Below are 13,130 nucleotides of genomic sequence, written 5' to 3'. Positions count from 1 at the left end.
TCGGGATGGAAGGGAAAGAGACGGGATATTCGGTTACTGAATGGCTATCTTGGCGCGTAGCTTGAAGATTACTCACCGGCCATCAGGCGATAGTAGCCCGCGAGGACGATCGCAAACTCCGATGCATCGCGATCCTCCATCGAGAAGTTTATCACTCGATCCGGGCTGATAAACACGGTCACGGTGTTCGAGATGTCATCGTCTCGCGTCACGACCACGCGGATCAACTCTTCCAGGTTGCATATCGGTTGAGGCTGTTACAAAAAGCAGAACGAACGAAACGAATAGAGTATCCAACCAGGGAAATAGTTTCCATTGCCGTAACCGATACGAGTTATAAATCTTAGCCTTTGCAACAGGTCCAAAGAACACGTTTACGGAGGATTGAGCTGTTTTGTGTGGTTGTATGTTGTTACACAAAAGCAGCGGTCGAAAGAACAATGGCGAGAGGAAATGATGTGCGTCAAAAGGATAAACTATAAACAAATGGCAAACGAACGAACACTACCATCCAACTACCATCAGCACGGGAAGAGAGTCCATCCAGGAGGCAAGTGTATTCGAAAGAAATCATCACCTAAGATTATCGCCAAGCGATAAACTGATTCGGGACCGAAGTTCCGCCACGAGCGACTTCCCGGAGGTCTCGTTTCTGCCTGCCACACTCCGGCGAACTCCACTCCGTTCACCCTTATCAATGGACCGGGGACCGCTTTTCCGGTCACGAAGGCGTGCGCGAACTCCGCTGCCAGGGAGGGGTCGTGGAGATAAATGAGGTGTCAGCCGTGCACGGAGGCGCCCCCGATACTCCGGGGGCGCCAAAGTTTTGTCTCGAACGAATCTCCCACCACCAACCCCGGGACCGGGATTTCCTGCGGCAATCAATCATGGCACTTTCGAACGGTTCTGCTCCGTGTCTGCGCCGTGTTCCGTGCCGTGACCGGGCCACAGAAACTTTGCCTCGAAAACCGTTTAGATCAGCTTTTCCCTGTACGTCACGCCGACGTTCCGGGGATCAACGGCAGACAGGAGCCGAAGCGCCGCCTGCTCATGCATCGCTGCCTCGGCTGGCTGGAGGTGTACGCGCGCGCGCTGTGAACTAAATTGATTTAATACATGATTTTATAGCAACAAAACGCCATCCGGGACGGACGAAACCGAACCGACCATTTTGGGATGAAAAACGGAGAAACCCGCCTGAGAGTAGAGAGATGTCGACCGCAGTCCGGCCGCCCGAGTTCGGTAACGGCGACCATTCTTTCGTCATAATCGGAAAACTTTTACTTCCGCTTCTTGGAGCATCGCCAGCAGCGGGCATACACACGATGCCCGACCATCGTGTGGGTAAATGTTTCCCCAAGAAAGCGAGGAACTTCCGTTAGCCTGCTGGGAGATGCCAGGTGGCCGGACGGTGGAACTTTGCCCAAACACGGGGCCAACTTTTCGCGGTAACGTATTCATTAACGGAGAACTAGTTTGCCTTCGGAGTTCTGCGAGTGGCCGTGATGGGGATGAAATTTGGCAGCCATGTTGGGGTTGCCCTTTGGAAAAATAGCCACCAAAGGTATTCGGTTTTTAGAGTACTGTTAAGTGCGCAAGTAATAGGTAAAGAGTGGTGCTAGAAGAATCTAACACACGAATCAAGTTGTCTGAAAACTGTCACACTCAGTTTTGAAGAATCTGTCGACTAACGAACAACGTTAGATGAGCGATGTAACGAAGCCTTCTTTGTGGTTAGACATATAAAGTTTGACAACATCAGCCAACCCATTTAAATATAACAACTTGTCTGGGCACTGCAATTCTGAAGGTTTATCTATCGTTAAACCTAGTTAGCGTTGCGATTGTTTCCCAAGTGATTGAAGAAGGTCCCGATTGGGTCGACAAGATTGGGATGAGAAGCTTCCATGTGGTGGGAATGTCCATGCATTACCCAACATTTTGAAATACAACGAAATTTGTTAATATTGATTTCAATATGCATGTGTTGAGAACACTATCTGAGCTGTCCACGAAATCAATGTAACGATCGTTGAATTAAATAATGAGTTCATTCGTGCCCAGAACTTAGATTTAGAAGGATCTGACTGCTAGGGATTGTATAGACTTGCTATTCAAGATATCGTTAAAGATTGCATAAATGTTGTGCCTTTTAGAGCAAAAAGGACGAAAAAAGATAAAACATCGTACACTCAAAATGGTAGAAGTTGAACATCGCAAACAGTATAAACGGACACTGGCTCTCGGGAAAATAGTTTTGCTGTGATCCAATCAGGATTGTGATATCAAGATATCAACAAGTTACCCACCCCGCGCATCTGCTGTTTGGCAGTTTGGCCATTTTGGGGAAGAAGTAACACAACTTTCCACAACCCGCTTATACGTCAAACAAGTTCCGTAATGAGTTGTCCGTGATTTCGAAAAGCAAACAAAACAACCGGAAAACACCGATTAACGGCTCCTGGCATCGCACCGCGTTTTGTAATTAGCATCCATTTCAAGGCTAATGGTAATGCTCCGGTAAACAATGTTTCCAAAGCCAAACAAATGGAGTCTCTGTTCTAGCCCGGTCCCGGAGCGTTCGGTTGTCTGGTTCCGAATCGCGGGGTCGCGAACCACAAACCCCGACCGGGCGGAGTAACCGGATCGAGCGACGGAGATGGAGATGGATTGCGCGTGGTGTCTGAAGTTTGATCATCAACGCGGAACTGCGGCACCACCGGACTGCGGACTGGTGGTAGATGGATAATAAATTCTCATTAAATATTTGCCCTAGATTTCCGTTTCGTTAAAGGCTCCACGCGGCGGCCCCATTTCCGCCCGGCATCGATCGCCAGACGCTGCGGGGCAGACGGACTCTTCGCACACGAAAAAATTTCGTCCAAAGTTCCCCACCGTGCGGCAGCATAATTACACCTGGCGGGCAAATTAGGTGAACGAACCGGTCGGTCGGTCGACGGAATAAGAAAAAAGAAAAGTTTTCGAATTCGAATTCCGGTTCCGGTGGGGTACGCCACTTCGGTCCAGCCAGCGGAATCAACACATTTTCAAGATTCAATTTGGCTCTTTGGCCGCACAGACCGCAGACTGATTGGGGTAGGATGCTTTTTTGGGGGGTGCGAGAATTGTATTACATAATCCACTAATGATCGTAATACATTTATGATGAATTAATCTTCGGGGGCCGCAGATATTCACTGTTGAGTTATGTCGTTTCCTACTTCTGCCGTGTGGCTGCTTTAGTTTTTGAATGAAATATTGTAAAAACATCCACACTGTAAAATTGTATTTTGCATGAAATTATACTTTCATCGTTGCTGTAACGTTTTGCAAGGTTTCAAACAACTATGATTTGGGTTGAAGGCTTACATTTCGGAGTTTTGCTAACATTTTTTTTTGTAAGACTTCGGATAAGTCTGGGTTTAAATTAAGGTGTACAATCAACCTTAGCTCTCAAAGAGCTTACAAAAATCGCTACTTTTCAAATTAGAAAACGATGTTCAAATTAGTGCCAGTTACAGAACAGATTTTACCGAATTTTACGCGCCAAGCTAAGCTCATGTAATAAATATAAAGTTTTTGAAATAAATTATTTTGGTGGATCAAATTTCGGCCATGAAGTACGGGCAATTATGGTCAACTCTGGCCGTACCGATTGGTCTTACTTACCACCGTGTTCCGCACGCCGGCAATCTGGCTCAGTCCGAACCGTGGGCTAACGAGCAGGACCCGTTCGACACCGTCGCGCTGGTTCGTGCTGAAGCACTTGGCCCCGTAGCTCGGCAGACCGGAAATGATGTCGAGATAGTGAATTTTGGCCTACCGCCGGGGTTGGGGATAATCCGAGAAAGATGGTTTATTTTAGGTTGCGCCAAACCGAACACCTAAATGGGTGTCTCACCTGCAGTTGGGTGAGCATCTTCGTCGACGAGCCCGTCATCTGCGAGTTGAGCTTCAGGAAGTGGCCGAGCAGCCGCCTCAGCTCCTTCCGTTTCATTCCCTCGATCAACGAAGCAGGCACAAAGCGATCCAGTCCAAACTCTCGTCTGTGGGGTGAAAAAAGTGAGTGATTATTATTATGACTCCGTTCAACGGTGGTTTTTCAAGAGAACCCTAACGAAGCAATTAGGATCCGGCGAATGTTTGCTTATTTTGGCAAATGGGTCGCCACCACGTCAATGGCTTTAATATTCATCGCAGCAGAGCTTAACACTCTAAACGCGTCCCCGAACTAGCGGAGGCAACCTCAAGGATGTTACATGATCGGAGCTTCTGGCGTGCTGCACACGTTCAGTGCGAAGCAGAACACGCCCGTGTCTAATGAAATACCTCCCGGGGAAAAATACCTGTCAGGGGAAATGTCTGCCCGAAAGTTTGTCTTTGCCGACCGCCGACTTGACAATTGCACTGCGTGCAACTGCAAACCCGGCTCGGCAATCCCGTGTTCCAGTGTTCCCACGTTCCCTCGTCGTCGTCACACATTCCGAACACCATCCCATCCACCAGGGCAGGGGTGGGTTGAAAAGTTTTTCACGATTATTGCACCACCAACCGGCGGGCCCGGGGCCCGGTGCATTTACAAATATTTGTCCTTGCGCGCGCTGCACGGGATTGCGGGCGAAGAAATTTGCAAAACTTTGCCGACAGTTTCTTTGGCTCCGCGCATCGACCGTTCCGGAAGTAGTTCCGGGTAATTCTTCCTCGCACAAATTGAGCCAATTTTCGGCACTCGGAACACACTCGGAAGCGGTGCGTTTGCCGACCGACCCTCCCGGTGCACCGGTGGTGTTGAAAAATCGCATCAACAGATTCTTGGAATATCCGAGAATGGCACGAAGTGGGTTTAGTTTCGGTTGCGGTTTTTGGAAGGTTCCATTGCTGCACCAGTGTGCGCTGATTTGCGGCAACGTGTCCTTGCTGACAGGCTGAACTCAGCGGGACTTTTTCGTCTACGAAAAGTGAACAAGGAATCACGGGGGAGATGCACTAGCATTCTCCGATGGTGAATGTTTAAGAATATAACGACCGACAGAGGGGCGAGCGGTGTTGAAAGCTCCGTGTACCGTTTGCTAACTTTCTACTTCCGCTACAACCGATAGCTCTTGTAGCCAGGCTTGATTTGGTTTTGCCGACTGCCACGGCAAAGCGACTGTTGGCCAAGGCATAGCAGTTCACCGGGAACTTGTGCAGAAACTTTTCATAATAAACTCCTTTTTTTCCACGTACCTCGTGTGGAGTAAGTTTTCGCGTGGCACTAACAAATGGCAGTGTTCTTTTTGAGTTTTTCGAGTGATAAGCTTAGTTTTATTTTACTCGATTTGGTTTTGATTTACTTTCGTATTTCTTTTTTTCCATTAGCCATTAGTTGCCATTTTCTCGTTTCTTATTTATCGGGGAGACGTTCGTTTGTTTCAAACGTTAAGTTGGAAAGTTTGGGAAAAGCCATTCTTTGGCTCTTTTTGCTTCATTTTCGTGAGATATCCTTGAGACAACATTAGTGATCGGAAAAGGATCGATGCACAATACATTATTGCCATTGTTTCAAGCCTCTGCTATAATTTTCTTTCATAATGACGCTCTCGCTAACGATGGAAGGACACTTACTCAACAGTTTTTACAGTTAGTTTCGCCGGGGAGATGTTGTTGGCCAGCGCGTGCTGGTGCATGTGGAGCGCGGCCAACCGTAGCGCCACTTCGGGTTGCAGTTCGGGCGCGAACCGCTCCTGAGTCACGTCGTTGCAGCACTGCAGAAACAGGTAGTCCAGTGCGTTGAGGTCCTTCTGGGCGAGACCGGCCGCCGACACCGGGACGAACGTCACCCGAAACAGACACCGAAGCTTGTGGGCTCCAGGCCGGGCTGCTATCTGTGGGGTGGTACGAGCAAAACGATTGGTTTTAAAACTCCGTTTTCCACGGCGGAAGCTCGTCTTCCCGTGAGGTTCTCGCGGCGTCCAAAGTGTGGCAGAGTAACGGCGCAAATATTTGTTCAAACACAGAGACCGGCGGCCTGAAACACAATGAAACGATTTATTTCGCTTCCTCGGAGCGGAATGCGACAAGCCGTTCCGGGAAATTGTGCGATCGATCCGGGCGGGGCTCGGGAAGAATTTATCCAAGACAAACTTTGGCCGGAAAAGTTTGTTGCGCAAGTAATGAATCACTTCAGCTGCAATCCTTCCCGCCGGAGGCACTGTTACGAGTCGGTGCGTCGGCAGGAACGGTCGCAGTCGAGCATTAGCATAAATCTGAGCGATCCGATTACCGAGACAATATTACAGTTCAATCCGCGTCACTTTGTTTGGTATCGCGTCGCGTCACGCCGGGCCGTGGACCCGACGAGATACTTTCCTCATTTCGTGAAATATTGACGTGATTGAGACCGGTTGCCGTTAGAAATCGGATGCGAAAATCTTGTGCGTCGATTGGAGATTGGGAAAAGAACGTAGCGATCAAAGACTTTGGTGTGCCATATTATGGTGCCACTGAGTCAAGTTTCTTCAACAGCCACATTGGCGAGTCTTGGTGAACTTATCGCAAGCTAATAAAGGATGAAAAGTTGAGGCATTCCACAAAAATACTAACTTTAAAAGATTCGTGCTGCTTTAAGGTGTAAAGACAATGAATGAATTTTCAGTGGGATTAGTTCAGTCTGTTAGCGAAATACAGACTGCGGTCCAATTAGTTCGCATGGCAAAGATTGATGGCGGACGACGTCGCTGCGCTCGGTGTCTTGAGTGGCATGCGACCCTCGAAGGACACGTGTAGGGATATTGATGGTGCGGCGAAGGTTACTTACCCGGGCCACCGTCTCTTGCGGATCCAGAAGGGTGAGCTTGTTGCGTTTTAAACTTTTCACGTGCTCCACCACGAGACTGAAGTGTTCGCCGGCGGTTAGGCATAACTTATCGCGTAACGATGTAACAACGTTCTAGTGTTTATTTCCAGCATCCGGTTGCGTGGCGTCCGTAGAGAGGAACCCCGAGAGAGAGAGAGAAAGAGAGAGAGAACGATTTAGAGAGGGCAAGCGAGAGACAAATATTTGTTTGCTGAAGGGTTATCAATTAGTTTGCGGCAGTGTGCGGGTTACAGCATAGACCGCTTTCCGTTTCCGCCGGCACCGCTGGGTCAACATTATGCTTAATGAGAGGCATCCTTCCCGAATGTTGGCCCCCTCTCGGCCCCGCCCCTTACCTGTACAGTGGTAGTCGAGTCGTATTTGAACGATTTGGTTTGACCGTTCTCCAGGAACACCTTCAGCACGTTCGCCATCGGCGGAACGCACAGATCGCCAAGAGAGAAGGCAGATGGCTGGAATGGGGAAGAGAGAAAGAGAGAGAGAGGAAGAGTCTTAAAAATACGTACAACATTCGAGATAATCTATAATTCATTATATCTGTTGCCATCTCGCCCGGGACGAACGGAAACCACGCTACCCAGCATTCCGCAAACGCCACACTTACTTCCAGTTGAGCCATCAAAGAGGCCGTTCAAATTCTAACGACCTCCACTGCCCCACGGTCCACGTGGCGATTTTCATTCTTTTCCTCACCCAGGCTTGCCAAGTGAAATAACTTTTAAACCAGAATTAATTAATCTCCTAAGCCCCCTGGGGGCGCACGATGGCTGGCCGCTCTCCTGGGAAACAACGGGCGTCATATTATTTTGCCATCATTTTCTCATGATGAGGATCGTGGCTCGATGGGGGTTGGATTAAAATAAAACTAAAACATTCGTACAAATAAAACACGGGTTTTGGGTGTACCACTGCTTCGCATTAGTCTAATGCGTCGAAATTTATGTTTGATCATTGCTACACTACATCGGAAGCAAGGGTAAAAAAGGCAGTAAAAGGGTAAAAACTGGCGTCAGAACCTAACTCCTTGAAACTGTTGAACAATTCAGTTCCGCAGGATACGCCTTGGGGCCGGACTTCGAGTGCCCGACTCGGTAGGGCGCTGGTGATAACATTGTTTTTGTGCATTTACTTTTCGTTTCCGGTGCACCGTCCGGAGCAGAAAGTTGCTAAACTTTGCCGGAAGTGCCGGAAGTCCGGTGTTAGGGATTATGGCCAAATTTAGGCGAAATTAATTATTTTGTAGCACAATTTTGCCTGCGGTCTAGTGCGCCAGGTGCGCCATGCCGAATGTTTTTGGCGGCGCGATGAGTGAAATTTGGGCGTCTGCAATTTTTGTAAAGCATTAAATACTTTTTATTGGATTCCGGATTTTTTATTTATTGGATTGGATTCCATTTTCTAGGGTTTTACGTGTTTCAAATCCATTGCTTTTCTCTCCAAGATCTTTCAGTAAGCATTTGCCGGCTTCTAAAGTAGTCATCATTCATTCAAAGGTTCGATTAACCTCACATAAAATTGTCAATAATCAATCAGCGTTGAGTAATTTTCCCGGAAAAAGCATATCTGTTTACCTCCTGCTGCAGTACCAATCATTCAGTTTCAATTAAGCCTTTCAAAAGCGTTCACATTGGGGCAGAATAATGGCAAAGAAAAGCGAACAGTGAGCGATGGATTGATCGGAACTACATTGGAAACAAGCTGCCCAGATGATACGGGCTGATAAAATTTCCCTCTTTTCACACATTCTCATTTCCTTTATCAACATGATAGTGCAACGAAAAGGGTTTGCAGAGTTCAGAATCGGGCTTCCCGGGCAAAAGCAAACCGTAAACTCAGTGCTCTCTAATTGCAAGGAATTTCTCCCGATTTCCAACAATCCGTCTTTCGAGTCCGAACCGACGCGTGGGTCACCGTGATGCAACAAACGTTGTGCAAAGTTAGGCCAGTCAGTTCCTGCAGCAAAGTAGCGACCACTGGACTCCGCTCTAAATCGCTGGAAATGAGCGGGAAATGAAACCGATTGGCTTTGTTGTTCCCGGAAATGGCGTGCTTTCCTTGTTTAGTCGTTCCCACTTTCGGGCGAATCGCACGAACGTGGAACCCACTAATCCATAAATCCAGACGGAAAGCAGACGGAAAACACGTTGGCTGAAAAATAGTTTGGGTTATAATAGCCCTTAAAATGATTAGCAAAAAAGGTGGGAGCCAAATCACGCTGCCAGAATCACCGCTCCAAAGGGGGGCCACCGGCCAGGGCGTGATAAACAACACCGGGAGTGGAGTTTTTGTGCCCGTAGTTGATCACATAATGGACGTGCTCGGAAAAGTCAATCGCGGCTTTTTAAAACTGACCTCTCGAGCCGGTTCTGGGCGGTGGAAGCCCATGGATTTTTTTTCCCGCTCCATCATCCTACCCGATCGTGGCCGGGGTGGTAAATCACGGACAATGTTCAGCTCCCACGTTCACCGGGCCGGGTGCGCCCGCTGTCCCCTAGGGGTCACCGGACGGAACACAATCGGAAACATGATAAGGGTTTCACAGCCTTCCGAAGGGCGTGTAGCAATTTTCGATCCCAATAAAGTCTGCACCCACGATGATGATGATGATGATGATGACCGGTGTGTGTGTTTGTGTGTATGAGCGTACACATCGTGGAAATGTATCATTTCCCGAGGGCCGCTGCGCCCGCTGTCGGTGGGAAAATGGCGCGGGAATATGTAGATTTCCTAGTAAATATCTCAACTGGGCCGTTCGAACCTACAAAAGCTCAGCTGGAGAAGAGGAAATTGCTTTAGCGAACTCCCTGGACTCTTAAAGGTTATAAAAGGGAGACGGATTGCGCCGTGAAACTTGTGTCCCAACGAAAGGCTTCTGTGAAACAGGCGAAACTTCTCGAAAGGGCCCACCAATGGATATTAAATAAATATTTTTACGCTTCAGTGTGATATCCGTGGCGAGGTTTCTGAATGGCAATTTGATAGTGCGATTTGATGGGATGCGATGGCGTGACAGATTGCTTTCCTTATTGCAGTTAAATAACCCCACAAACGGTCTTGGCAAACGTAGGGGTTGCACAAAATATGTCATTTGAAAATACAAAATTGAAAATTAAAGCTAGGGGCCACATTATTTGTGTATCGTCTTTTGCTGTGTTACTGCCACCCTCTTCACTTGAGGCGGTGTCCAATTATTTTTCCGAGCACAAAAAATACGCCCTTTTCACAATTAAAAGTTGAATACAACTTTTTCTGTTCGGCAAAAAAGGACTTGGTTTTGTTGCACGAACTCGTCGTCATCGGTCGTTATCTTTCTCGAAATTGGAGTCCCCTGCTGTGAGGATTTTATCATGCGAATGGATTTGACTGTGGGCTTATTCTCTTCCCCCTAGAAAGGTCCCGCTGGCACACAGGTCCCTGAAAGGAGCTGAAAGCAGCCGGCGGGCCCGACCCCGTCTTAGAAAGTCGACGAATTTACGGGTGACACCGTTGGTGAAATCGATAAGCTAGATAAGCGACAACATCTCAAGACAGTGGCGCGCTGCACTCGGTGCTAGGCACCCCAAAAAGCCCGACAGACTGTGCGACGTGTAGCGGGATGAGCAAACACGGATTCGTGAGACGTCGGAATGTGGTGCCCTCCGGGGTCACTGGGGAGCGTTCGCGAAGGTATGGTGAAATGTGCAAACATGTAAGGACTCGATTTCATTTCATAACGCACACAATTCTCAGACTAAATATTTAGATTCGTTAGCAACGTGGCCCACCGTGGCTCAAGCGATGTGATGCTGCACAGCCCTTCTCCGGTGGGTTTTTTCTTCTTCAAAAAACATTCAGGAAGCGGGCGAGGGGCGGGTGTGCCCCTGAGGGCATCCGGGGCCAGGGCAGGCAGCTTCGCAGCGCGCCGCTATCTTGGTGCCGCTAATTCACGACTCCAACTTAACGATTTGTGAGTTTTCCGGGCAGTTCCGGGAGCTCCGTTATTTATGGGGAAGAGAGCGTATTTTTTGCTCCAACCAACGAATCGAACGGAAATGGGTCGTTTGTTACGCCGATACCGATCGGTGAGTTCAATTTTTTACCTTTTGCGAAACGAATTGGGGTGGCCCTGTGCGAAACGGAAGCCACGCGGATCGTTAGAGAAACAGCAAACTGATTATAACAAATTTGACAATAAGAAAGACGCTGCCACGGTACTTTCTGCTCCGAAAGCCTACGTTAGTTGTATTTGGGTCTAACGTGGCTCCAGGTTTAAAGGTCAAACTGACAATATAATTTTTCAACAACATCAAAACGCCCACAAGGGTGTTTGCACCAAACACAAACATCAACAATGGCGAAAGACACTGTCGAAGCGTGACTGGTGAAGTACTTTTGGGGGGTCAATTATTTGTTTTCCCACCCGGGTCGGCTCGATGGCGGGTGATATGCTTCGACACGAAAATGCGAAATAATTTTTCTTTTGACATTATTGACACATTGCTTTATGTCGGGCCGTGGTTTCAATTTAGATTTTATTTAGGCAGGGCAGAGTTTTCTTTCTTGGTAGACCGTTAGATCAGCTCGATTGAGGCAAGAGGTGATGAGAATGACGCAAATGGGCGATATCTCTCCGTGATAGCATCTGTTAGACCTCGGGATTGTGGTCCTAACCCAAAGCCGCACAGTGGTTCATTAAATTTAGCTATCTCGCCCACCTATCGGTCGGTCGGTCTGTTGATGGAGTGCTGTGCCGTTCCCGTGGCCCCGTTTCCGGAAGGAAAGCTGTCAGTCGGGTGCGACGGAATGTCACCTGATTTTGTTATCCTTTCGCCGATCGCCTGGAATTCACGACAAAGCAAGTGCTGCGATTTAGAGCCCGGATTTATACTTGATTCAGCGTTCAGTGGAGTAGCTGTTGATCGGGTACTATTCTATTTCAGTCGTTGGGGAATTTTAAGCTATACAATGAAATATTCTGCCGATCGTGATGGGTGCCTCAGTGGCTGTGGTCGGTCGGGAACTGTCAGGAAGATTGAATAGCTCGCCCCTACATGGACGATATCTTTGCCGCATGATTCCACTTCATCGTCCTGAGCGACTGGCGAGACTCCGAGCCGATCCCGTCAAGAAATTGAACCCTTGTCTTGGGTCGGAATTTGCCGTTGCGCAAGAATGTTAAAAACAATTTTCGACCGAGTTGGAAGCAAAATTAACTTGAGCCGCGGGTTTACTGGGGATGGAATTTGAGTTTTCGTCGGTTTGCTAGCGGCCAGCGCTTTGCTAACGGCCAACGGTTTTGCATTCCATCCCGGGCTGTAGTGTTTGTTCCATTCCTGTATGGGCTTCCGGGGGTTAGGGTGACCTTTTTTCCGGGCTCGAACAAACTGACAACCCCAGCAAGGCCCGAAGGACGTTGAGATTTGAGCTTCGATGACGAACGTACACTTTCTACTTCAACTTTTACGTTAACTGAATTGACTGGCGCCACCGGCAAACATCATTAGCTAGCATAATTTCACTACCTTCACTCTTCGGGTCCCGGATGTTGGGTACCACCGTTTCGGGGTGGCACAACCTGAAGGCGTTATTAAAATACCATAAATCAAAAATGTGGTCCTCAAATTGGCAGCTGTCTGGGCGGTAACAGCGGCACGGGTTCGATCCGTGATTTCTTCTCTCGGTGCACATGGGCATAGTTCTATTTATGGCTGGCTTCGTTTGCTTAATGCTTAACTATAAAATCCCCCGGGTTCATGGTGAAATCATATTCCAGCAGCTGTTCCCGGTCGCTATATGAGCTTTTCGGTGGTTGTCTTGATTTAACTGGATTTCGAATGGAGCCCTTTCGATTGATTTTCTTTAACAATAAATTCAACAACAGAGACGGAGTATGTTTGTGCCAAGATTATCGCAGCACTTTGGGGGTGCCGGTTTGGTCGACTTGTGAACCCAATTTCGTGAACCCTTTTCACGACACTTAACCAACCCGGAGCCCGCACTTGGTATCGAAATCCATTTGCTGTACTCTTCGTCACCATCACAAATTGCCACTTAAGCCCGAGGGACGATGAAGAAAAATGTACGTCTTGGGCTCCAGGACCAAAAAAAAGGGTTTTGTTCAGGCCGAAATTACCGCTATTGGCCCAACACTTTGGCCCAAGTCATTTGCGGTGCCTTATGATTACATTCATCTCTCGGACCACGTTTCGCCTAGACTGTGGGTCGTCCTGGTGCGCCACAATTCTGGCCCTTTAGCGTTGCGGGCAAAGTTACGACTCCCCGGATGGCGAAATCG

The 13,130-nt window shown here is 48.3% G+C and overlaps 1 protein-coding gene across 1 annotated transcript in view; it reads right to left on the bottom strand.

Annotated features, from left to right (window-relative positions):
• LOC131207253 (uncharacterized) overlaps positions 1-13,130 on the bottom strand; it is a 57,902-nt gene that overhangs the window by 3,429 nt on the left and 41,343 nt on the right. The window contains exons 5-10 of the mRNA XM_058199864.1: positions 7,192-7,308; positions 6,797-6,928; positions 5,605-5,864; positions 3,902-4,046; positions 3,670-3,819; positions 77-254 (exon numbers count right to left, since the gene is read on the bottom strand). Coding sequence (XP_058055847.1) covers positions 77-254; positions 3,670-3,819; positions 3,902-4,046; positions 5,605-5,864; positions 6,797-6,928; positions 7,192-7,308 — 982 coding nt within the window. The remainder of the gene's footprint in view (positions 1-76; positions 255-3,669; positions 3,820-3,901; positions 4,047-5,604; positions 5,865-6,796; positions 6,929-7,191; positions 7,309-13,130) is intronic.

The sequence above is a fragment of the Anopheles bellator genome, chromosome 2 (assembly GCF_943735745.2).
Source record: "Anopheles bellator chromosome 2, idAnoBellAS_SP24_06.2, whole genome shotgun sequence".
Classification (NCBI taxonomy): Eukaryota; Metazoa; Arthropoda; class Insecta; order Diptera; family Culicidae; genus Anopheles; species Anopheles bellator.
Note: the sequence above shows the minus strand (reverse complement) of the source record. Positions and strands in the feature narration are given on the sequence as shown.